A 25,297-nucleotide genomic window follows, 5' to 3' on the forward strand; every position below is an offset into this window, starting at 1 on the left:
TCGTTTCGCTACATTCTTCGGTCGTTTCGCTACATTGCCAGTTCGCTACCAACCAGTTCGCTACATTCTTTGGTCGTTTCGCTACATTTCTTTGGTCGTTTCGCTACATTCTTCGGTCGTTTCGCTACATTGCCAGTTCGCTACCAACCAGTTCGCTACATTCTTTGGTCGTTTCGCTACATTCTTTGGTCGTTTCGCTACATTCTTCGGTCGTTTCGCTACATTTCGCTACACTGTTTTTATTTGCATTTGAGATACGAATATGATAAAAAGTACAATGTGTGTAGGTTTATAAAGTACCTGGAACCCATTGGACGTTTCGCTACATGTCCAGTTTGCTACAAACGATTTGCTATTTCTTCGGTCGTTTCGCTACATTGCCAGTTCGCTACCAACCAGTTCGCTACATTCTTTGGTCGTTTCGCTACATTTGGCTACATTGTTTGGTCGTTTCGCTACATCCTTTCGGTCGTTTCGCTACATTCTTTCGGTCGTTTTGCTACATTCTTTCGGTCGTTTCGCTACATTCTTTGGTCGTTGCCCTACATTTCGCTACACTGTTTTTTTTTTTATCACATTTGAGATACGAATATGATTAAAAATACAATGTGTGCAAATTTGTAAAGTATTTTTGCAGGCTCCGGAAGTAGAATTTACCTAATTGGCGATAAATAAATTTGTTGTTATCAGGCCTTGTTTTATGCTATCGTCAGGCAGATTATCGGGCAGATAATTATAAAACAGTGACTTATCATGCACATTACCAGAGCTGGGCGCGTTCCTAGGTGAGTTCCACTTTAGTTTCACGCACAAGACACACTAAGATATATGCCATGTGCGTGAAATGAACGGGCGTTCTAAAATGAAATATTTGTCATCTTCAGATTCAGTTGGAATTAGGTGGGACCTAAATTATTTAAAACTGGGATGAATAATTCTTATTTTTTATCATTTTCTCTTTCTTTTATTCGAAATGTGCTTATTACAAAATAATGTGTATTGTTTAGTTTCATTAAACGTAATTGTAATATGATACAAGGACTCGGAAATGTACCATACGAAGAGAGGCTTAGGCACCTAAACTTACACTCTCTGGAAAGACGCAGAGTGCGGGGTGATCTAATAGAAGTGTTCAAGTGGATCAAAGGTTTTAACAAGGGTGATGCAAACAAGGTCATCATAAAACAACAGGGCAGGACTCGCAGTAATGGGTATGAGCTGGACAAATTTAGATTTAAGAAGGAAATAGGCAAGAATTGGTTTACAAATAGGGTGGTCGATGAATGGAATAAATTTAGTAACCATGTAGTAAGCGCTGAAACTATCAGTTGTTTTAAAAAACGATTAGACAACTTTATGGATGGGGATGACAGGTGGTGATGGATACGGAGCTGCCTAGTGTAGGCCTTATGGTCTTTTGCAGTCTCCTTTATTTCTTATGTTCTTATAGGCCGCGCCTATGCCATAGGCTTACTGTTTGCACTAAATGTTAGCCCTGGCAACATAAGTCGAATCCTGCAACCTGATTGGTTTGAGCTTTAAACGGAATATTTTTCAATTAAAGTTTATATTGCAAGAATATTGCAGTTCAACCGATTGTGTCTCCAGGGTCTGACGACGCGACCCGAGATTGGAGGAAGACCCTGGGTACAGAGCATTAGGTTTCATTAACAAATAGAAGTGCAGAGGTAATTATTAAACTATCTAGCGATAGTTAGACCCATCCTTGACTATGCGGTAGTTTTGGTCTCCGTCCTACAGAATGGACATCAATTCACTAGAATTAGTACAGAGAAGAATGACCAAAATGATACATGGACTCAGAAATTTGCTTTACAAAAGAGGCTTAAGCACCTTAACTTACACTCTCTGGAAAGACGCAGAGTGCGGGGTGATCTAATAGAGGTGTTCAAGTGGATCAAAGGCTTTATCAAGGGTGATGAAAACAATTTCATCATATCAAAACAACAGGGCAGGGCTCGCAGTAATGGTTCTAAACTGGACAAATTTAAATTCAAGAAGGAAATAGGCAAGAATTGTTTTATTAATAGAGTGGTCGACGACGGAATAAATTAGTAATCATGTAGTAAGCGCTGAAACTACTAATTGCTTTAAGAAACTATTAGACAACTTTATGGATGGGGATGAGGTGGTGATGGATACGGAGCTGCCTAAGGTAGGCCTTATTGTCTCTTGCAGTCTCCTTCATTCTTATGTTCTTATGAGGTTGATGCCCCCTTGACCAGGTAACACTACCTCCATGGTTTAGGCATTTTCAGGCCTACAAAAAATATTTGTGATATTGGTCGGTCGTAGCTGTGTGCCCCAGGACTGATGATGCGTATCTTCGATTGCATAAAAAGGGCGGAAGATACGTTTCATCAGTTTCGGTCCTTTTTTCATATATATATATATATATATATATATATATATATATATATATATATATATATATATATATATATATATTTATATATATATATGTGTGTGTGTGTAACTGTGCTCAAGGCCTCATCAGCTGGGAAGCGCAGTATAAAATTGTTTATTTATTTATTTATTATTATTATCATTGTTATTATTACAAAAAAATGGAATTGGATTGTTCAACTTTTGATCACCCGCCCAAAATTGTTTCCCAAAAACTAGGACAAAAAAAAGGTAAAATAAGCCGGAGTTTTATATCCTTAGAATGAAGTAGAACAGAATTTTCATTGTTTTGAAACACAGGAAAATAACACATACTAGTAAGAGAAAAAAAATGTCATACCGTGAGCACATCGGATGGTCTTAATGTTTCCCCACCAAAGATATCGACCAGTAGCAATCCAGCCAACAGTTGGTGGGGCACATGAAAAGGACTACAGGCCTATGTGTAAAAGTAGCACAAATGAAAAACAAAAAAAATTGTAAGCCTACAAAGAAAAAATATCATAGGTATATGCCGTAAGCACATTAGATGGTCCTAATCAATGTTTCCCCCACCTAAGCTATCGACCAGTAGCAATGCATCCAGCACTTAGTGGGGGCACATTAAAAAGACCGTAGACCATAAAAAAGTAGCATACTTGAAGAACAAATTATTGGTAACTACTAGTATTCTATAGTAATAGCACATTATACATTGTATACTGACATATGTTTCTTTTTTTATCATATTCGGATCTCAACTTCGAAAAAAATTGTAGCGAAATGACCGAATAATGTAACGAAACGACAGAACAATGTAGCGAACTGGCTCTGTAGCAAAATGACCAGTTACACGGTCGTTTTGCTACATTGTTTGGGTCGTTTAGATACATTGTTCGATCGTTTCACTATATTTCGCTACATTATATTTTTTCGCATTTGAGATCCGAATGTGATAAGAAATACGATATGTGCAGGTTTATAAAGTAACTCTATGTGAGACAGAAGAATTTGCCTAATCAGGCGATTTGGCGATAGATAAGATTAACAAATTAACTTAGAAATGAAAATTAATAGCTTACACTTCAAACGGCGATGGAACAACTTTCATTGTAAAGAAAAGAAATTGGTCTTTTGCAAAGAAAAGAAATTGATTTGTCATCGCAAAGAAAATAAATAATTATGCTCTGGTTTGGACGGACAAGCACCCGTTAAAGTACAATATGCCTTTTTGGACACTTCAAACGGGGATGAAACAACTTTCATTGCAAAGAAAAGAAATTGTTCTGTTGCAAAGAAAAGAAATATTCATGCTCTGGTTTGGACGGACAAGCACCCGTTGAAGTACAATATGCCTGTTTGGACGCTTTAAAGGGGGATGAAACAACTTTCATTGCAAAGAAGAGAAATTGGTCTGTTGCAAAGAAAGGAAATTGATTTGTTATCGCAAAGAAAAGAAGTATCTATGCTCTGGTTTGGACGGATAAGCACCCGTAAAAGTACATTATGCCTGTTTGGACACCACTACAAAGTTTTTAGGGTCTATACCGGTATGAAATAAAATCCGAAATATCAGTAAGATGGACCTAAGTGAACATAAGCCTAGTGGACGGACAGCTTGATGGGCCTACTGGTGATTGATCACGGGACCGTTCAAGTGAGAACAGGCATTCAGAAGCTGTTCCGCCGTTTTCCTACCGTCGTTATAGGCCTGCCAAATATCGAAGATCTTCTTCTGCAGCTGAACGTACTTCTTCCTCTGAATCCTACCTAGCTTACCATCCGATACGAGGCGGACTTGAAGGCTGGCGATTCTTGCCTCGTCATGAAGCAATTCAATGAGCTGGTAAAAAGGTAAGCCACACCTGTCACCTGCCCTACGGTTAATGGCATGATGCCACCCCTCGACATCATTGTTCGTTCTTATGGGTGACATAAAAATACTCCATGCGGCAGGGGGCCAATCGCTGCTGATGATCCAGGTATCTTCAATGTAGGAAACGAGACGTTCCAGCGCAGGTGAATTTGCCTTTGTCTTTAGATCTTCGAAAATTCTTGGGATGTGTTCTGACGGTAGAAACGGTAAGGCCATCAGCTTCTTGATGAATTCGTGCACTGCGTTGTCGTTTATGAATGCATGTTGCAGGCCGATTTCCTGGGCCTTTCGCCATACTGACTGTGTCCAGTGAAAGAGACAGCCGGTAATCTTGACCCCAGGAAAAACTCGTGGAAAGTCTGTCCACATTGCAATCTCGAAGTCAATCACAAGATTGCGAACATGGGCAGTACCTAATTTATCCTTGAGTTTCTTTAATACGGCCTTGTAATCCTTTTTTCTTCTTCCGGACATCAGTGCGAAGGCAAGTGGTATCTGTTTCGTGTTTTCCCCACTTTTTACGAAGGCGTTGATGGAGAACAGCTGCTTGAACGGGTCCCGGCACAATTTGAACGTTCCATCGGCGTACCATGTTTTCGCGTTACGCAGTAAATTCAGCTGCTCATCCGTAGAAAATATAAGATGGCGGCGGTCCTTTACTTTAACATCTCCCTTTAGAAATTCCACCGGTATATGGTCGTTCTGCAGTTCAAATTCAAGGTCTTTTGGATCTTTAGGCCTGTTCTTCTGTCGGAAACGGTTCGTTGCTCTGGTCAGGTTATCGGCTTTTGGTAGGGTTGGACAAGGGGCCGATCCGATATTCTCCAGCAGAACTTCTGTTACGATTGCCGTTGCTGGCTTGAAAACATTATCTTTAGCTTTCGTCTTCATTGACGCCTTGACTTTCGTGACGATTCCTGCTCCGGGTTGTCCCTGGTGATTGTGATCCTTTTTCCCCACTATGAACCAGCTCCCCTTCTGAATGACGCTGGCACGGCACGGATTCTTTTTAGGTCGCACTGTACATTGCCAGTCCGTAGTGTTTTAACTACGTCACTGGACATTGTACATGTAACCGCGACTGTCGACCTTTTCGACCTTTTCGTACCATCTGCGATTACCTCAAACGTTAACTGGAAGTCTTCTTCTGCAGCCGAAATGACAGTGGATGACAGTGAGACTATAGACGACACGTTGATTCCCTCGGGCTGCGTGTCTCGCCTTTCCGTGTACGTTTCGTTCATGGCGTCTGGTGATGGCCATTGGCCTACATCTATAACTATTGGCTGATCTAATGATGGCTGTTGGGTTGGTAGGGCTATCTCATCTGAAACTACGGGCTCATCTGATGATGGTCCTTCGGCTACAACTAAAACTTCATCTGACAATGAATATGCCAGTGTGCGGTCTTCTGTTGGACTACGTTTTCGTTCCTGTGATACCTCTAGTAACGGCACAAAATGATTCGGCGTCCAAATTCCTCGACTACCTCCTGTGCTGCCGAAAAGGGTCCACATGATATTGATGGAATTTGACCTGCCTCGCTGCCGTAAACCCCGAGGTACAAATGCTGTACTCAGCCGGCTGGCACAAGGATCTTGAAGACCATTCATTGGCGGATACGTTGAAAAAATTGTTGACTTGACCACAGTAGACAGGGCGTGAATAGTCCATCCCGATGAATAATTTCCTTGGAAGCAATCAGCACTAGAGTCTTCGTATGAGGGGGTCATCGCCTCCCATTCTGGATCATCGTTCTGCTGCTGGTAAAAGTCTCGGTAGGAAATCATTTCTATCGCTGTCCTGATCCTTAATTGCGCTGAGAGGCCTGTGTGACCACAAAGAGCAACAGACACAGAATGGAAAAGACAGTCACCATCACCGGGAACAGCAATCGGTCTCCTGCCCTTCATTCCTCCGAACTTCGCCAGAATCGCCTCGGCATGTTCGTCTACTTTGTGAATGCCGTCTTGATATTTGTTGAACCCGGATGGTGCATTAATTTCAGGGACTTTGCGAAGGAAAATTTCTTCTCGTCTTGCTGCCATCTTCAGGAGCTCGATGTCATGAGCGACGTCCCGTAGTCTCTGGCGTGATAGCATGTAGTCAAAGTTGTCGGGTGCATGGGTTTGTCGGACGCACTGCTGGCACCAGTATCCGAGGGGCATGTTTCCCAATTCTTCAAACATGGCTTGCGAAAGTTCTTGACATGTCCTGTGGTACCATGTATTACAACGCTCGCACATAATAACATCTGACCGACACCTACGCATACAGTCGCCGCATGGATATGACTTTCGCCTTGGCATCTTGTTTGGTTTGACGATGTTTTCCAACAAATAACAAAAATACGCCTAATCGTAACACTAGCTAATAGGCAATGGCAAATTAAATGACTACAGGACTCAGCTGCTCCTCACAAAACTATTAATAACAGAAATATAAGGCCTAGTGCTTACTGGATAAAAAAAATCACCAAAATCTGGTATACGAAATTAATAACAGAAATAATGTTTACAAGATGGGCATGGGTAAAAATCACCAAAATATGGAATACGGAATTCTTGTGAATGAAAACAAACCAAATACGATGTTTTCCAACAAATAACAAAAATACGCCTAATCGTAACACTAGCTAATAGGCCTAAGTGGATGGGCCTACAGCAATGCAATGGCAAATTAAATGACTACAGGACTCCACTTGCTCCTCACAAAACTATCAATAACAGAAATATACTTACTGGATAAATAAAATCACCAAAATCTGGTATACGAAATTAATAATAGAAATAATGTTTACCAGATGGGCATGGGTAAAAATCACCAAAATATGAAACACAGAATTCTTGTGAATGAAAATCAAACCAAATACGATGTTTTCCAACAAATAACAAAAATACGCCTAATCGTAACACTAGCGAACAGGACTACGTGGATGGGCCCACAGTAATGCAATTGGTAAATTATATGATTACAGGACTCCACTTGCTCCTCACAAAACTGTTATTAACAGAATATAAGGCCTAGTGCTTACTAAATGGTATGGAAAAAAAAAAATCACCAAAATATGGGACACGAAATTAATAGCAGAATTAAGATAAATTCGGATACGAATACTTGTTTGTTTGGCTGCGCTCTTCCTCTATTATCTGGCTCGGTTGGGTTGCCAGATTCTGAACATAATATTATCGTACAGGGACTTCAAATTTATTGTTTTCATGACAAAATTATGGTACTATTTTTAAAGAAATATCGTTCAAACTATCGTACTTTATGAGATCTAATATATATTCCATGAGATAGATTAAATTTACACTTTATGCATTATTTCTAAATTTTATATAGAGAAATTCAAATAAATTATCTTTTACAAATTAGTGTTTCATTGGGAATAATCAAATAATCACATTTTAACACATATCATACCTCAATAGCAAATCACGTATAATAGGCCTCATCATCAGTGTAAAGAAATGATTTTTTTTTTAAAGAAAAACTTTCATATTTGTATGTAATTAAAAATAACTATTCATATTCTAGACACAAGTTATACTTCATGACTTAACATGAGTCCCGAGCAAGTGGGTCTGGCCCACATCTATCAAAACCTACTTCCTTCCATTTCATTCTTCCCTTCCACTAAGCCCCCAAATCCCCCCTCCCTCCCTCCCTCCCACTCAACTTATCTATCCTGCCCTCAGAATGTGAGGTGTTACTGTATAGTTCCTTGGCTGCCAAGAGAGAATACATATCATTTGTTGGGTTAAAGATTTTACAGCATGATCCAGTAGACTTCATACATTCTGTTGCTAGCAGTGCCCCATTTACAGTTGCTGTCTTCAACCTATTTCTTGCCTTAATTTTGAAAAGGTTAATTTTACTAAAAACTCACATTCTGCAATCGAATGGAGTAGGCTAAGAACAGAGTGCACACTGTAAAAGTTCTGTTAAGTTTGGTTTATCTTTTAATAATGCAGCCTAAAACTTATCACTCTCCTTTTTATTCAAGGCTGAGTTGTCACACTCCAGTGGCAATATTCGCCATCGATAATCCAGTTTCGCTACAATCTTCGGTCGTTTCGCTACATTTCGCTACACTGTTTTTATTCGCAGTTGAGATACGAATATGATAAAAAATACAATGTGTGTAGGTTTATAAAGTACCTGTAACCCATTGGACGTTTCGCTACATGGCCAGTTTGGTAGCGAAACGACCAAAGAATGTAGCGAACTGGTTGGTAGCGAACTGGCAATGTAGCGAAACGACCGAAGAATTACAGGTCGTTTCGCTACATTGCCAGTTCGCTACCAACCAGTTCGCTACATTCTTTGGTCGTTTCGCTACCAAACTCGCCATGTAGCGAAACGTCCAATGGGTTACAGGTACTTTATAAACCTACACACATTGTATTTTTGTTTATCATATTCGTATCTCAAATGCGAATAAAAACAGTGTAGCGAAATGTAGCGAAACGACCGAAGAATGTAGCGAAACGACCGAAAGGATGTAGCGAAACGACCAAAGAATGTAAGCGAAACGACCAAAGAATGTAGCGAAACGACCGAAGAATGTAGCAAACTGGTTGGTAGCGAACAGGCAAGGTAGCGAAACGACCTGTAATTCTTCGGTCGTTTCGCTACATTGCCAGTTCGCTACCAACCAGTTCGCTACATTCTTTGGTCGTTTCGCTACCAAACTGGCCATGTAGCGAAACGTCCAATGGGTTACAGGTACTTTATAAACCTACACACATTGTATTTTTTTTATCATATTCGTATCTCAAATGCGAATAAAAACAGTGTAGCGAAATGTAGCGAAACGACCGAAGAATGTAGCGAAACGACCGAAAGGATGTAGCGAAACGACCAAAGAATGTAGCGAAACGACCGAAGAAATGTAGCGAAACGACCAAAGAATGTAGCGAACTGGTTGGTAGCGAACTGGCAATGTAGCGAAACGACCGAAGAATTACAGGTCGTTTCGCTACATTGCCAGCTCGCTACATTCTTTGGTCGTTTCGCTACCAAACTGGCCATGTAGCGAAACGTCCAATAAATGGGTTACAGGTACTTTATAAACCTACACACATTGTATTTTTTTTTTTATCATATTCGTATATCAAATGCGAATAAAAACAGTGTAGCGAAATGTAGCGAAACGACCGAAGAATGTAGCGAAACGACCGAAAGGATGTAGCGAAACGACCAAAGAATGTAGCGAAACGACCGAAGAAATGTAGCGAAACGACCAAAGAATGTAGCGAACTGGTTGGTAGCGAACTGGCAATGTAGCGAAACGACCTGTATCCTGAAAAAACAAACTTTGATAAAATAAGAGAATTCTTTCAACAAGAAAACTGGGAAGAAATATACAAAGAAGAAACAACAGTAGAAGAGAAATGGAATATTTTGACAAAAAATTACAAAAAAGGAGTGGAAAAGTATGTCCCAAGACAAAAACAAGAAAAAGAATATGTAAAATGCTGGTACAACAAAAGCTGTAGGGAGTTAAAAGACAATAGAGACAAAGCCTGGACCAGATGGAAAAAAGACAGAAGACCTGAAAAATGGAAAATATATACCTGCTATAGAAATGAATATGTACAATTGTGCAGAGAAGAAAAGAGAAAATATGAAAAAGATATCATAGAAAAGTGTAAAGATCAACCGAAACTATTCTACAGATTTGTAAACAATAAACTGAAAAACAAACAAGACTTGGAGAAATTAAGACAGGAGGGAGTTGAATACACTGAGGAAATGGAAATGGCGGAAATTATGAACAAACATTTTAAATCAGTGTTTACAAGGGAGAACATACAACCTGAAGAGAACGAATGGAAAGAGAAAGTCCCCCCTATGGAAGAAATAAAAGTAACAAAGAATGAAATATTAACACACTTGAGTAATCTTGATGTCAGAAAATCGCATGGACCAGATGAAATAGCAAACTGGATACTAAAAGAATGCAGGAATGAACTGGCAGACAAAATACATAGCATACTAAATAGTTCCTTGAAAGAAGGAAAAGTTCCAGAAGATTGGAAAAAAGCAAACATAGTACCTATATACAAAGGAGGAAATAAAGAAGAACCTACCAACTATAGACCAGTCTCTCTAACAAGTACAATAGCAAAACTTTGTGAAAGAATTATCAAAAGTAGATGGGTAAAATACTTAGAAAAAAACAAAGTGTTAAATCCAAGGCAATTTGGATTCAGACAAGGACGATCATGCGTCACCAATTTAATATGTTTCTATTCAAGACTAATAGATATAATACAGGAAAGAGATGGATGGGCAGACTGTGCATTTTTAGATCTAAAGAAAGCTTTTGACAAAGTACCACATAAGAAGTTGCTTAAGAAATTAGAAACTGAAGGAGGAATACAGGGCAAGCTACTAAATTGGATGGAGGACTTTTTGCAAGAAAGAAAAATGAGAGTAGTGATAAGAAACCAGCACTCAAAATGGGATGAAGTAATAAGCGGTGTTCCGCAGGGAACAGTTCTGGCCCCAATAATGTTTGCTATATATATTAATGATATGGATGAAGGAATTGAAAGCTATATGAGCTTCTTTGCAGATGATGCAAAACTACTGAAAAGAGTGAAAACTGAAGAGGATTGGGAATCACTACAGAGAGATCTAAATGAAGTACAAGAATGGAGTAGGAAATGGGAGATGGAGTTCAATACAAAAAAGTGTAGTATAATGGAATTTGGAAAAAGCAAAAACAGAATAACAGGAGCATATAAATTGGGAGAAGAAGGAATAAAAAAAGTAGAAAATGAGAAGGACCTGGGAGTCATTGTTATGAATAATATGTCACCTGAGAAACATATAAATAAGATTTTTGGAGAAACTTATAACTTAATAAGAACAATCAAAGTTGCATTTACATACCTGGATGAAGAAATGGTGAAGAAAATCCTAATCACCCTGATAAGACCACGATTGGAATATGCAGCAACGATATGGTCACCAAGTACAAAAAAATGTATAAAAAAACTTGAAAGAATACAAAGAGCAATTACAAAACTGGCACCAACACTCTCAAAACTATCATATGAAGAGAGACTAGAAAAACTTGAACTACAGACACTAGAGCAAAGAAGAGAGAGAGGAGATTTGATAGCTATTTACAGAATCATGAAAGGCATAGAAATTACTGATAGAGAGAATCTGATAAAATGGGATGACAGAAATACAAGAGGACACGGAAAGAAAATAAAAAAAGACAGCTATAGAAGAGATTTGAAAAAGAACAGCTTTCCTCACAGAGTAATAGACAGTTGGAACAAGTTAGATGAGAAAGTGGTGTGTGCAAAAACAATACATGAATTTAAAAATAGTTTAGATAAAATGAGATATGAAGACGGGACCCCACGAGCATAGCTCCCCTTCCCGTAAAATACAACTAGGTAAATACAACTAGGTAAATACACACACACGCTCATCGAAGCAACACCGCTCGTCGTCGTTGTCGTCGCGCGACCAAGAAGAAGAGGATTTACGACGAAAAAGGAAAACCTGGTTTGTACTGTAGGGGTGGGGAGTGAACGTGAGTGCCCGAAATGGTATCTATGCAGTGCTAGTTAATTGTGTTAACTCGAAATTAGCAAAAATGAATGAAAACGACTCGAAAGCCAGTTGCGAATCAGAGCCATCTGGCGGCAATCCACTGAACCGCGATGTAAACAATCAAGAAAACACGTGTTATGACAATGATTTCTTAGGGTTTGGTAAGTACGAAAGAAAGAACTTAAGTAGATTATTAGAGATAGAGAGAGAGATGAGCAAAAATAGGACTCGGTGGGAAAATGAAATCATGGACTTAAGAAAAGAGGTCATTGGTTTAATTGATTGTTTATCTAAGACTAACCATGAAATTTCTGACCTGAAAAAAGCTAACTTGGATCTTACAAACGAAATTAAAGAAATGAAAAGAGACATAAATGAACTGAAGAATGATAATGAAAAGAAGAAAACTAATGATAATAATAGCGAAAATCTAAAGCAGGAAGTGAACAACAAATTACAAGAATTGACACAAAAGATCGAAGAAAACTTAGGTGGGGACAGTATCCAGGAAATTAAGAAGTGGAAAGAAAATATTGAAAATAAAGAAATTGCTTTCAAAGAAATAGTCAAGCAGCAAATGCAAGATAATGCAAAAGACACAATCATTCAAGTGATTAACGAAAAAGCAAATTGGGTCAGGGACACAGTAGATAGGAAGAAATGTATTGTGGTTTATGGGCTTAAAGAAAAACAAGGATTGGCGAGGTACATGAGAGAAAAAGAAGAAAAAGAGACAGCAGTAGAAATCCTTAATGAAATTCAGGGGGGAGATAGTGATTCAGGCACAGACTTAGAAGAGACTTACAGAATTGGTCGCTATACTAAGGATAGGAATCGACCTCTAAAGATAAAACTAAGGTCACAAGTGGTAGCAGAAGACATATTTGAAAAAGTAGGTAACTTGGCAAAGAGTGAAAAATACAATAAGATATGGATAAAAAGAGAAATGAGTACTGAGGAATTAGAAAAAGAAAGGGCGCTAAGAGAAGAAGCAAAGGAAAAAAACTTGAAAAGATCGGAGACAGAATGCAAAGAATTCCAGTGGAGAGTAATAGACTTGAGATTAAGACAATGGCGCTTCAAAACGAACAAAACAAGGGAAGAAGAAACCAGGGAGAAGGAAGAAAATTAAAAGTGGCCTATACCAACATTGACGGACTAATTTCGGGACTGAACGAACTCAATGATTATCTGTTAGAAGCAAAACCAGACATAATGGGAATTGTAGAGACTAAACTAAGAGGTGAAATACCATCCACTGTTATCGGACAAGGTTTATACAACTACTGGATAAAAAACAGGGACAAGAAACAGGGAGGGGGAATCATGTTCTTGGCCAAGAAAGACCTAAAGGTGACAAAAATTGCAGAGGGCAAAGGTAATGCTGAATTGATCATGATAAAAGTCGAAGGCAAGAATATGAAAAGTAGAAAGTTTGTGGTGACTTATGTGCCTCCAAAAACAAGCGCTTGGAAAGAAATTGAACATACAAAAATGCTAGATGACACAAGAAAATCACTCAATGAGATACTAATGGGTAAGGGTAATCTGGTAGTTATGGGGGACTTCAACTGCAAAGAAATTTGTTGGGACAGCATGACAGTGCAAGGAGGAGATGACTCGTGGGGCAATGTACTGCTAGATATGACCATGGAGTACACAATGACCCAATGGGTCCGTGAAAACACAAGGTACAGAAATAATGAAGCGCCATCGAAACTAGATCTAATATTTACAACAGAGCCTGAAATAGTGCATAAAGTCCAGTATGAGACACCAATTGGAAAGAGTGACCATGTACTCATCGAAACTATACTAAAGGAAGAAATAGACATAGAGAGGAACGAAAAGCATAGGAAAGGAAGACTGAGGTACAACAAAACAGACTTTACAAAACTAAAGACATTCTTCCGGAATGCAAACTGGGAAATATTTTACAGGGAAGAAACAGCAGTGGAAGAGAAATGGAATATATTGATGGAAAACTACAATGAAGGGGTAAACAGGCATGTACCAAGACAAAAGCGAGAGAGAGAGTACATTAAATGTTGGTTCAACAAAAGATGCAGTGAGGCAAAAGACAGAAGGGACAAAGCTTGGAAAAAGTGGAGAAAAGACAAAAAACAAAGCAAATGGCAAATTTATGTTAACTATAGAAATGAGTATGTTAATGTGAGAAGAGAGGAGAAAAGGAACCATGAGAAGGATATTATAGACAAATGCAAAGAGCAACCCAAACTATTCTATCGGTATGTGAATGGTAAACTTAAAAACAAACAGGAATTGGTGAAACTATGCCAAGGAAACATAGAATACACAGAAGATTTAGAGATGGCCGAAGTCATGAACAATCACTTTAAATCTGTTTTCACCAGAGAGAAAATACCGAATTGTGACATAGACAAAAACAAGAAATCTCCCCTCATGAATGAGTTTACAGCATCACTAAAGGAAATATCAGAACATCTATCAAGGCTGGATGTCAGAAAATCACATGGCCCGGACGGTATTGCAAATTGGATTCTAAAGGAGTGCAAAGAAGAACTAACAGACAAAATACACATCTTAATAAACAGCTCACTCAAAGAAGGAAAGATACCCGAGGACTGGAAAAACGCTAACATTGTACCAATACACAAAGGAGGAAACAAAGAAGAACCCACCAACTACAGGCCAGTATCACTAACAAGCACCATAGCCAAAATTTGTGAGAAAATAATCAAGAATAGATGGGTAAAACATCTGGAAGACAATGACGTATTAAACCCAAGACAATTCGGATTCAGACAAGGAAGATCATGCTCCACAAACTTAATATGCTTTTACTCAAGACTAATAGACATAGTGCAAGAAAGAAATGGATGGGCTGATTGTGCATTCCTAGACTTGCAAAAAGCCTTTGACAAAGTACCACACAGAAAACTACTAAAAAAAACTGGAACACATAGGAGGAATACAGGGAAACCTACTAAAATGGATAGAGGACTTTCTGACTGGTAGAAAGATGAGAGTAGTGCTCAGAGAAAAATATTCAGACTGGAAAGAGGTGATCAGTGGAGTACCGCAAGGATCTGTGCTGGCACCAATAATGTTTGCTATCTATATGAATGACATGGATGAGGACGTGAACTGCTACATGAGCTTCTTTGCCGATGACGCCAAACTGCTAAGGAAAATAGAAACTGATGAGGACTGTGAAGCACTGCAAGAAGACCTAAATAGGGTATGGAACTGGAGTCAGAAATGGGAAGTGGACTTTAATACTAAGAAGTGTAGCATAATGGAGTTTGGAAAAAGCAAAAACAGAATATCAGGAAAATATACAATTGGAACCAAAGAAGTAAAGAAAGTAGGATCCGAAAAAGATTTGGGAGTAATTATCACGAACGACTTGTCCTATGATATACAGATTAACAAAATTGTCGGGGAGACTTACAACTTGCTAAGATCAATAAAAGTGGCGTTTACATACTTGGACGAAGACATGATGAAAAAAATATTGGTTACATTGATAAGGCCTAGATTAGAGTATGCAGCGACATTGTGGTCCCCCAGTACCAAAAAGAATATAAAGAAAATAGAAAGAATCCAAAGAGCAGCTACAAAAATGGCACCTGCACTTGCAAACCTATCATACGAAGAGAGATTGGCTAAACTGGAGTTACCGACACTGGAGCAAAGAAGAGAGAGAGGTGACCTATTGACCATCTACAGAATCATGAAAGGCACAGAGGTACTCGATAGTGAGAACTTACTTAACTGGGACAAAAGAAACACAAGAGGACATGGAAAGAAAATAAAAAAACATAGCTATAGAAGAGAACTGAAGAAAAACAGTTTTCCTCATAGAGTTTTGGACACTTGGAACAAACTGGACAATGAAATAGTATGCGCAAAAACCATTCATGAGTTTAAAAACAAACTAGACACTGCAAGATACAAAGGCGGGACAACACGAGCATAGCTCCCCTTCCCGCAAAATACAACTAGATAAATACAACTAGATAGATAAATACACACACACACACACACAGTACCAAAAAGAATATAAAGAAAATAGAAAGAATCCAAAGAGCAGCTACAAATATGGCACCTGCACTTGCAAACCTATCATACAAGGAGAGATTGGCTAAACTGGAGTTACCGACACTGGAGCAAAGAAGAGAGAGAGGTGACCTATTGACCATCTATAGAATCATGAGAGGCACAGAGGTACTCGATAGAGAGAACTTACTTAACTGGGACAAAAGAAACACAAGAGGACATGGAAAGAAAATCAAAAAACATAGCTATAGAAGAGAACTGAAGAAAAACAGTTTTCCTCATAGTTTTGGACACTTGGAACAAACTGGACAATGAAATGGTATGCGCAAAAACCATTCATGAGTTTAAAAACAAACTAGACACTGCAAGATACAAAGGCGGGACATCACGAGCATAGCTCCCCTTCCCACAAAATACAACTAGGTAAATACATATATATATATATATATATATATATATATATATATATATATATATATATGATTTTTTCTTCTTTCAATTTTGATACCCCAGGGGTCAAATCATGACTTCAGATTTTTGCTAAAGTGGATTTTTTTTTTTTCAACCTAGAGTTCAAAAACACTGATATTTGGATTCCTTGTCTGATTCTAAATATATATACATTTATGTAACTATGACTTTGATCAGCCTAGTTATTGGCCTAGTTATGACCTCAAAATATCTGAAGTCATACCTCCTGAACAGTTGTTTGGATTAACCTTAGAATTTCAGCAAAATCTGATAGGTGAGGGTGCTAGGCACTTGTTGATCTGACTGAGAATGCCCCAGAAGTGGAGTTGCTCATTTTGACTTTGGCTGCCTCCCTTGTAGGGGGGAAAATGCCCTTGGTATACAGTAAAAGCCCTCTTATTCAGCATTCAGGTATCCGGCAACTTAGTATCCAGCATTCTTTTTCCAAGTAGTAAAATCTATATGAAATCAATACATATCAATAAAATTTCCCGCGCGAGGCTTTAATTGTTCCCGCCGTCACCAGAGTGCACCACTGTCTGGGTCAGTTTTGCACCACCCACCAGAGCCCACTGCCCACTGATGCTATTCAGTCTCACATGTGCCACATTTGTGTTTGTCTCCACTCAGTTCAGCTACATTCTTCCTCAAGTGTTCCCCTGTAAACTTTCATCATGCCCAAAGTTGATAAACAGAAATGTGTTGTGCTTACACTTAGGCAGAAGGTGGACATTTGCAAACGTTTAAAAGAAAGGGGACAACAGAAAAATACTCCTGGACGAATTCGGCTTAGGCTCATCAGCCATCTATGATATTAAGGCCCAATCAAAGAAGTTACATGAGTTTATGAAGGGGACAGGTACCCCAAAAGCTGTTGAAAACTGTCACACTTTACAATATCAGCGTGGGGACAAGATTGACAAAGTGTTGTACGAGTGGTTTTGCCTGAAAGGATCCGAAGGAGGATCAATGACAGTTCCCACCCATGCTGCAAGAAAAAGGATGTGACCTAGCAAAGAAGATGGATGTAAGGGAAAGAAAGAGCAGCAAACAAGTACAGAGGATAGTGATAAACTGGAGTGATGAACTAGATGTTGGCGAGTGAGGTGGTTTTGTTTGTTTGTTTATGTGCTTTTTTATGTTAAGTTAAATGTTTATGTTATGTTAAATGTTGTTAATAGTGAATAAAATGAGTTGATTGTAGACATAGTGTTTTTGTAACCCTTCACTTCTTTTAGTAACCCCTTCAGAAAAGTACAGAGAAGGTTAGTGTCTAGTGATGAACTGTATGTTGGCGAGTGAGGTGGTGACGCCACAATCATGTGATGCTTTGTTTATGTTGCGGTATGTGATATTATATGTTAACTGACATTAATAGTGAGTTAAGGGGCGATTGTAGACATATTTCTGTACCCCTTCACTTACTTTAGCAACCCCTTCAAGTATCCGGAATTTTCGAGTATCCGGCATGCCTTTGGCCCCAGTGATGCCGGATGAGAGAGCTTTTACTGTTTATGTATGTATACATTTGTATGTATGTGCATTTATGGTTTTTCATTAAACATCTTATTATCTGTATGGTCTGTTTTTACCTTGGCCCATTTTCGAGATTCATAGAATACTGCATTTAGCTACAGGAAGACCCAAAAGGCCCTTCCCCCCCCCCCTTGTACAGTAATTGCAAGGGTGGCTGCTGAGTCAAAAGATACACCCATCCCACTCCCTTCAAAAAGACATTGTCCTTTCCATATAAGCTCCTCATTGTTACCTGACAAAAAAAAATTTCTTTGAATACTATCTAATTACTGTTCTGTATGTTGAATACTAAAACTTTTTTTTTTTTTTGCAGCATTAGATCTCTACTCTAAATTGGTTTAGCTGCTGCTTTGGGTGGATGCCATATTATATCCATGAAGAATGCTGAGAAAATTTTGGTTATTGGTGGCCATCAAGTCCCCCTTGTCCACCAGTATGCCATTATGGGAATCGTGTCCCTTCCCATTTTCTAGTGGGCTGGAGCTGGGGTCATCCTCTTGTGGGTTCTTGGTAAGATGGAAAGGAATTTGACATTTTAGTATTCATAAACTAAAGAAATGTATGTAGATATGATTTACAGGATGAAGTTTCTCTCTCTTCTTGAATTTATAGCTTTAACCGTATAGTGTTGCTCTATTTTTGCTTTCCAAACTTTTTTTTGCAAATCTTTCCATTCTTATTTTCTCCATATGCCCAAATCACCTTTGCACTCTATTTTTCCTATCCAATAGCTCTCTTGCCATCCACATTTAAGAGGAAGACCAGGAAGGAGATGGATGGATGGATGGATGGGAGTGAAAGGAGTGTTGGATGCAAGAAGAATGTTGTGTACTACTGAGCAAGGAAGACTGAATGCCATAAGTAGGAGTGAAGTGAGAGAGAGAGACTGTAGGTGGATGATGAAGGATGAATGGCATGGCTCCAAGGGATGTTCTTGTCTGATCCATTGATTTTCCGAGTGGAATGAGGAGAGGGGTGGTGGGGGAGGTCATATAATATAGTGCTGTGGGTAAACTAGCTTTGGTTGTTAACCCCTGCCGTGGAAGTTCTGTCTTGCTGCATTGCCTTTGACCTGAACATGAGAGCCTAAGGTAGAAGATGTCATGAGTGGGCTTCGGATGTGTGTGGGGCAGGTATTTGATTTTACACAGCCACCATTGTAAGGGAAGGAAGGTCCATTGGTATGTATAGGTATGTGTAGATATGAAGTTGTTTTATATTATCTGTCTAACAGATGCTCACTAACCGAGCAAGAGAGAGCGTCACTACTTGTGACAGAGGAGGTCAAGGTGACGACGGCAATTCAAACCCTGCCACCCGTGAGTTGTACCAAGGGTGTGCTACATTAATTAAATAGGAGGACCATACTGTACTACAAAGTCTTCTTTAAGGAGCACCATCCTAGCTTCCCAATATGGGGGGAAGTTCACAAAGTTAAACCAAATCAATCATCAGTCATCTATTTCTCTACCAAGGGCCCCACCCTCTTATATGGAAAGTAGCCAGCCAGGGCATGCACCCACTCTCACTCATTCCACTCCCATCCACCACCCATATTTTGGTTGGAATGTGGTCAAGTACTGAGATGTTATTAACTGCCAGGATGAAATTCTATCACTAAATATTCTCAGGTAACAAAGAAATAATGATGTATATAGTTTTTTTTTTCTTATGGCAATGCTGATTCCTATTCACTCTAAGTTGCCGATACACTTTTTTAGTTATTAAAATATGATTTTTACTTGCTTCATAATCTCTGTAGATTTATACCTGCCAGTTGTTGAGCTGTTGGATACTGATGATTGAATGAAGTTAATGAAGTGCGTATTGATTGACCACTTTATGATTACCATATCAATGTATGGTTGTATTATTTTCTATCGGTTGAAAAAGAGGTAGAGATTACCTGTTTCATAGATTTTGATATAACTACTAACTTCAAGTAACTTGAATCATTTAATGCATGGTTTTGATAAAGTACATGTACAGAGTGTAAACTGCATCAATCCAATTCTTAATCCTAACTTAATAGTAAAGACTAAACCTAACTCAGTCTCTATAATAATTGATACATGGAATGCGGGAAACGGCTAATTTTTTTTTTTTTTTTTCTTTTAATTTTTTTTTTTTTAAGCCATGTCTGTTTTGTTCTATAAAGGATTTTTTTTTTCTCTCTCTGCATCAACTCAAGGAATCCAAGTCACGTGGTTCCAGTGGGAGGGAGCAAAATTGATCAACTTTGCTTTGTAGTGTCAGAAGAGATGAAGATATTCTTATTTTTGTTGTTGTTGAAGTTTTGCTATGTCCAAATTTGACTTGTGTGATTGTGATTTTGACAATAAATCATCTAAACATGAGTCAAAGTCATAGCTGTTGTTGTCAAAAAGCATAAAGATGTATTGTTATGTGTTTACATGTCAAAATACATTAAAAAAATCTTTATAAATGATTCATTTGGCTATAAAATGCTGCAAAGTAGGAGTAAATCTCTCTGCCAATTTTTCGAATATATAAGCAGGTAAAATTGACAGTCCACGGATGCCTGGACAATTTACTCCCATATCACTCTCACTTAATTTCTTTTGTGGAAACATTGCTGTTTCAAAATTATATATATATATATATATATATATATATATATATATATATATATATATATATATATATATATATATACGGTATATATATATTTTTAGTTTAGTTTTATATAAGAAATACAAAAATAAAATATAGAATTAATATAATTTGCTCTAATATTTACTGCCATCTTAAAAGTTTCTCTGGTCGTATGCCTTCCTGTTTGCAGATTTGATCACCTCTGCATACTATATTTTTGAAAAGTGTGTTATGGCAGTAGTGTAGGTTTACACTACCACAACATATTCCTAGCCACCTCAATCCCTACAGTTGTGATGCTATGTGCTAAAGCCTTGATTATTTGGTAGTGGTATCTCGTATAGCACATAATATGCTGCATGGCCCTATGCAACCACCAGAACAATGAATGATAGGTGAATTACTGAATTGGCATCATCATCGGCAAAATATTGCCGATGCCGAATCCCTTTCTAAAAAAATGCAGATTTTCGCATATGCTGATTCACCAAAAAAGTGACTATTCTTGCCTATGCCGATTAATCAGCACACCCCTAGATGTATGTAGCAGTATCAGCTGATGAGTAAAGAAAATCAATATCTGTGTATTGCTGCAACAGAAATAATTTATGTCTACAGGAGTATTAGCTGAAGTGATTTTTTTCTTTCTTTATCAAACAGGAGCCAGCTTCTGTATTATGCTTCATGCATCATTGCACAACATAGAAAGTATTTTAGGTTCCAAGGATGAACCATTTAAACTGCAATTGGAACAGGTATGTATGCATCCCTTCACTCACTTTATAGCCAGCTCATCTTTTGTAATTAAACAGAATGGATAGAGAGAAGAAGAAAAAAGTATCTAATGCTAGATTATTCTCCCCAGGTTTGAGGCAGTCAGGAATCCTTTTCACCACATTTGATAAACTCAAGAGGGTTGGTGCATCACATCTCAGTTTGACTGGATGGGGTGGTGCAAGAGGTAAATGCAAGGGTGGTGGGTCAGGGATTGCAGATGGTTAAAGAAAATGGAGAAAAGTGGGAAGTGAGCCAGCTGTTGTTTGCGGACGACACTGCGCTTGTAGTAGAATCAGAGGAGTAATTGAGGAAGTTGGTGACAGTTTGGTAGAGTGTGTGAAAGAAGAAAGCTGAAGATAAATGTGGGTAAAAGTAAGGTGATGAGATGTACAAGGGGTGAAAGTGGCAGCAGACTGGAAGTGAGCATTAAGGGAGAGCGACTGGAGGAAGTGGATAGTTTTAGATACTTGGGTGCGAATATGGCAGGAAAGGGTGGAGTGGAGGTGGAGGTAGAATGTAGATTGAGAGAAGCGAGTAAATGCCTTGGTGGATTAAAAAGTGTAATGAGAAATAGACATTTGGGAATGGATGCTAAGAGGAGATTGTATGAAGGAGTGATTGTGCCAACAGCACTGTATGTGGCAGAAACATGGAACATAGAGAGGAAGAGAGAAGGAGTTTGAATGTGTTTGAGATGAGGTGTCTGAGAAGTATGATAGGGGTTATTAGTCTGGATAGAGTGAGAAATGAGGAGGTGAGGAGGAGAACAGGGGTGGTAAGGGAGTTGGGAGATAGGGTTGATGAAAGAGTATTAGGATGGTTTGGACACATGGAAAGAATAAGTAAAGAAAGACTAGTAAAAGAGGTACGGAAGGCAGATGTGGAGGGAGTGAACATGAGGGGGCGATCTAGGATGAGATGGATGGATGGGGTGAGTTGGGCTTTGGGGAAGAGGGGAATGTCTGTTGAGGAAGGATGGGAGAGGACAGAAGACGGGGGTGAATGGAGAAGGGTTGTATATGGATGATATTGTGATGCATGAGGTGGAATGGGTGGAGGGATGGGGGGTGAGGTAGTAGGTGTGAGAAAAATTTGACGCAGCCCGAAGGGATTTCTCCCCATGTCCTTTTCTGCATGGGGGGACGGGTAGGGGGTGGAGGGGGCGCCGATTTAATGAAGTGGCCTTACTGTGGATGTGCTGTGTCTTGCGACTGCCTCTGACCCAGGGCAGTGGACAGGATGCAGGGAAGACCCATCATCCAGGAGGTGCCAAGATAAGAGGGAGGGTGGAGGGGAGTGGAGTGTATTTCTGGTTGGAATGGGTGGGAATGGTTTTTATGCCTTTTTCTTTTTGGCTACCTTGTAAGGGGGGAAAAAGCCTTTGGTATATGTATGTATGCACAAGGGATAGCCAAAGTCAAAGACATAAATCCACTCCCACCCATTTCATCCCCACATACTCCACTCCCATCCACAACCCCTCCCTCCCTCCCTTCCTCTTTTCTTGGCTCCTCATGGATGATGATGGGTCATCCCTGCATCTGACCCACTGCCCTGGGTCAGAAGCAATGTAGCAAGACACAGCACATCCACAGTAAGGCCACTTTATTTAATCGGCGACACCCCCTCATCCAGAAAAAGAGAAGACAGGGGAAAATCCCTTTGGGCTGCATCAAGATATCATTCACACATACTCTCTCACCCCCCACCCACCCACTCCTTTCCATGCATCACAGCATCATCTATACACAACCATTCTCTACTCACCCCTGTCTTCTGTCTTCTACCTTCCATCCCCATCAGACATTCCCCTCTTTCCCAATGCTCCTTTTACCCCATCCATCTTATCCTTGGCCATCACCCTCTCATGTTCACTCCTTCCACACCTCTTTTACTAATCTTTCTTCACTCATTCTTTCCATGTGTCCAACAAACCATCCCAACACTCTTTCATCCACTCCATCTCTCCTTGTTTCTCACTCTATCCAGCCTTGTCACCCTACCATATTTCTCACGTGTTTCATCTCAAAACACATTTAAGTTCTTCCTCTCTTGTGTTCCATGTTCCTGCCCCATACAATGCTGTCAGCAAAATCACCCCTTTATACAATCTCCTCTTAGCATCCATTCCCATACGTTTATTCAGGTAGCAGTACATTGCCAAAAACATATCCCTTCTTGAAAATCTTCATGCAAGAAACCCATCCTACACTGACTGACGAGTGGTCACAGATGCAGATATATTCAACTGTGAATCATTTTTTGATGCCCCACCACCATTTTATGTTATGACACATGCAAAAAATAAAAAATCGAAATTCAACCTATGCCAGCATTTGAGCTAAACACTGGGCTAACAATTTACGGGTTAAGCTGTTATTAGACAACATCCAACATATGTTAAAGCAACTTGGTGCCTCCCCACACACACACATAAAGAATAGGTCTTAAAAAAATTATTAATGTACTTGCTAATTGTTACTGACCCCATCTCCCAACTCCATTTCCACCCCACTCTCCTCATCTCGTTTCTCATTCTATCCAGCCTAGTAACCCCTATCATACTTCTCAGGTACCTCATCTCAAACACAGAATTATGAAAGGGGTGGAAATTCTCGATAGAGACGACTTGTTAAAGTGAGACAGAAGAGAAACAAGAGGACGCGAAAAGAAACTAAAGAAGGACAGTTACAGAAGAGACCTGAAAAAGAATAGCTTCCCACATAGAGTGATTGATGTCTGGAACAAACTAAAGGGAGAAACAGTGAGTGCCAAAACTGTACACGATTTTAAGAATAAACTGGATGTGGAGAAATACGCAAACGGGTCACTACAAGCATAGCTCTCGTCCCGTAAAATACAATTGGGTCAATACAAACTCCTCCTCTCTAGTGTTGCATGTTTCAAGCCCATACAGTACCGTAAAAATTAAGAATACTTAGAGTAAAAGAAAAAAATGATTGAAGATGCTACATACAGTATATTACAAAGTTATAAAACAACTGATGAATTGATGTATCCACTGGTGTCCTCCTTCTTTAGGTGCTCACACAGTTCAAGCAGCTGTGTTGTTCCTCTAACTTCTGGAGGAGCTGCAGATAATTCTTTCTGCAAACAGAATTTTTTTTAAGAGTTTTGCTCAAGAGTTTTGTCATAACAAATGAAATCTTAATGAAATGGGGAATGGATGAAACAGTTCAAATATGACAAAATTGGGATAAATCATAGTAGATTTACATATGAGCAGAAACAGCTATGCAAGTTTTAGCAATAAAAATACAAACTATATGGCTCTGTACAAAAAAAAAGAAAAAAAGAAAAAAAAAACACTTTCAACACTACGTCTACCGTGCAATAATGACTATTTTTAGTACCAACACTATCAGACAAGAACCTTTGAGTGACTTATGGGATAAACCAATGAACATGACTAGCTTCCAAAGAGAGAACCAAGAACACATTGACAGATTGCACTATCAACCTCGTCAATACAAGTCGAATACTCATGCACAGCTTCCTGACTGATATACAATGATGCATCACAATACACTCATTATAAGATATAAAATTATGGCTGTAATACTTCTTCTCTTCTACCCTGAATGTGGAGAACCACAGAAAAGAAGATCAAGTCTGTCCACAGAATACATGGGGTCACTCAGTTACAACTACAAAATAGATACAATCAGGACCCTGACACCAGTATCCTCATATACACGCTCATGCCTCATGATGCCAACACCAGCGTCATTGTATGCTAATTGTTAATCCCGTTAACACTGGCACACATTACAGGATCTTATCCAAGGAAACACATGGGTATTTTATACCTAAGAGGCTCCCAAGTACACTCCATAGTAGAGGCTTTCATTTGAATGGAGTTTGCACTGGAGATAGACAAGAATATATCTTACCCAGACCCTGCATGAGTGTCTGAAATTATTCTGTACAAATCTTCCAAGTCCACCGTGGCCAACATTTCCGAAC

General features: G+C 39.1%; 1 protein-coding gene and 1 pseudogene across 1 annotated transcript; one reads left to right on the forward strand and one right to left on the reverse strand.

The window, feature by feature from the left end:
* Positions 1 to 3,085: 3,085 nt before the first annotated feature.
* Positions 3,086 to 5,307, reverse strand: LOC143023838 (uncharacterized). The gene has a single exon (XM_076182475.1). The coding sequence runs from the start codon at positions 5,171 to 5,173 to the stop codon at positions 4,034 to 4,036; it is 1,140 nt and encodes a 379-aa protein (XP_076038590.1). The 5' UTR covers positions 5,174 to 5,307; the 3' UTR covers positions 3,086 to 4,033.
* A 12,942-nt stretch (positions 5,308 to 18,249) lies between these two features.
* On the forward strand, positions 18,250 to 24,217 carry LOC143023840 (prenylated Rab acceptor protein 1-like; annotated as a pseudogene).
* The last annotated feature ends 1,080 nt before the right edge of the window (positions 24,218 to 25,297 follow it).

This window comes from Oratosquilla oratoria, unplaced genomic scaffold (genome assembly GCF_046742065.1).
Source record: "Oratosquilla oratoria isolate Oo_2021 unplaced genomic scaffold, ASM4674206v1 SCAFFOLD66, whole genome shotgun sequence".
Taxonomy (NCBI): Eukaryota; Metazoa; Arthropoda; class Malacostraca; order Stomatopoda; family Squillidae; genus Oratosquilla; species Oratosquilla oratoria.

Bases quoted from the DNA above. Each gene is read 5' to 3' on its own strand.
- LOC143023838 (XM_076182475.1), bottom strand. From the start codon at position 5,173: ATGAAGACGAAAGCTAAAGATAATGTTTTCAAGCCAGCAACGGCAATC.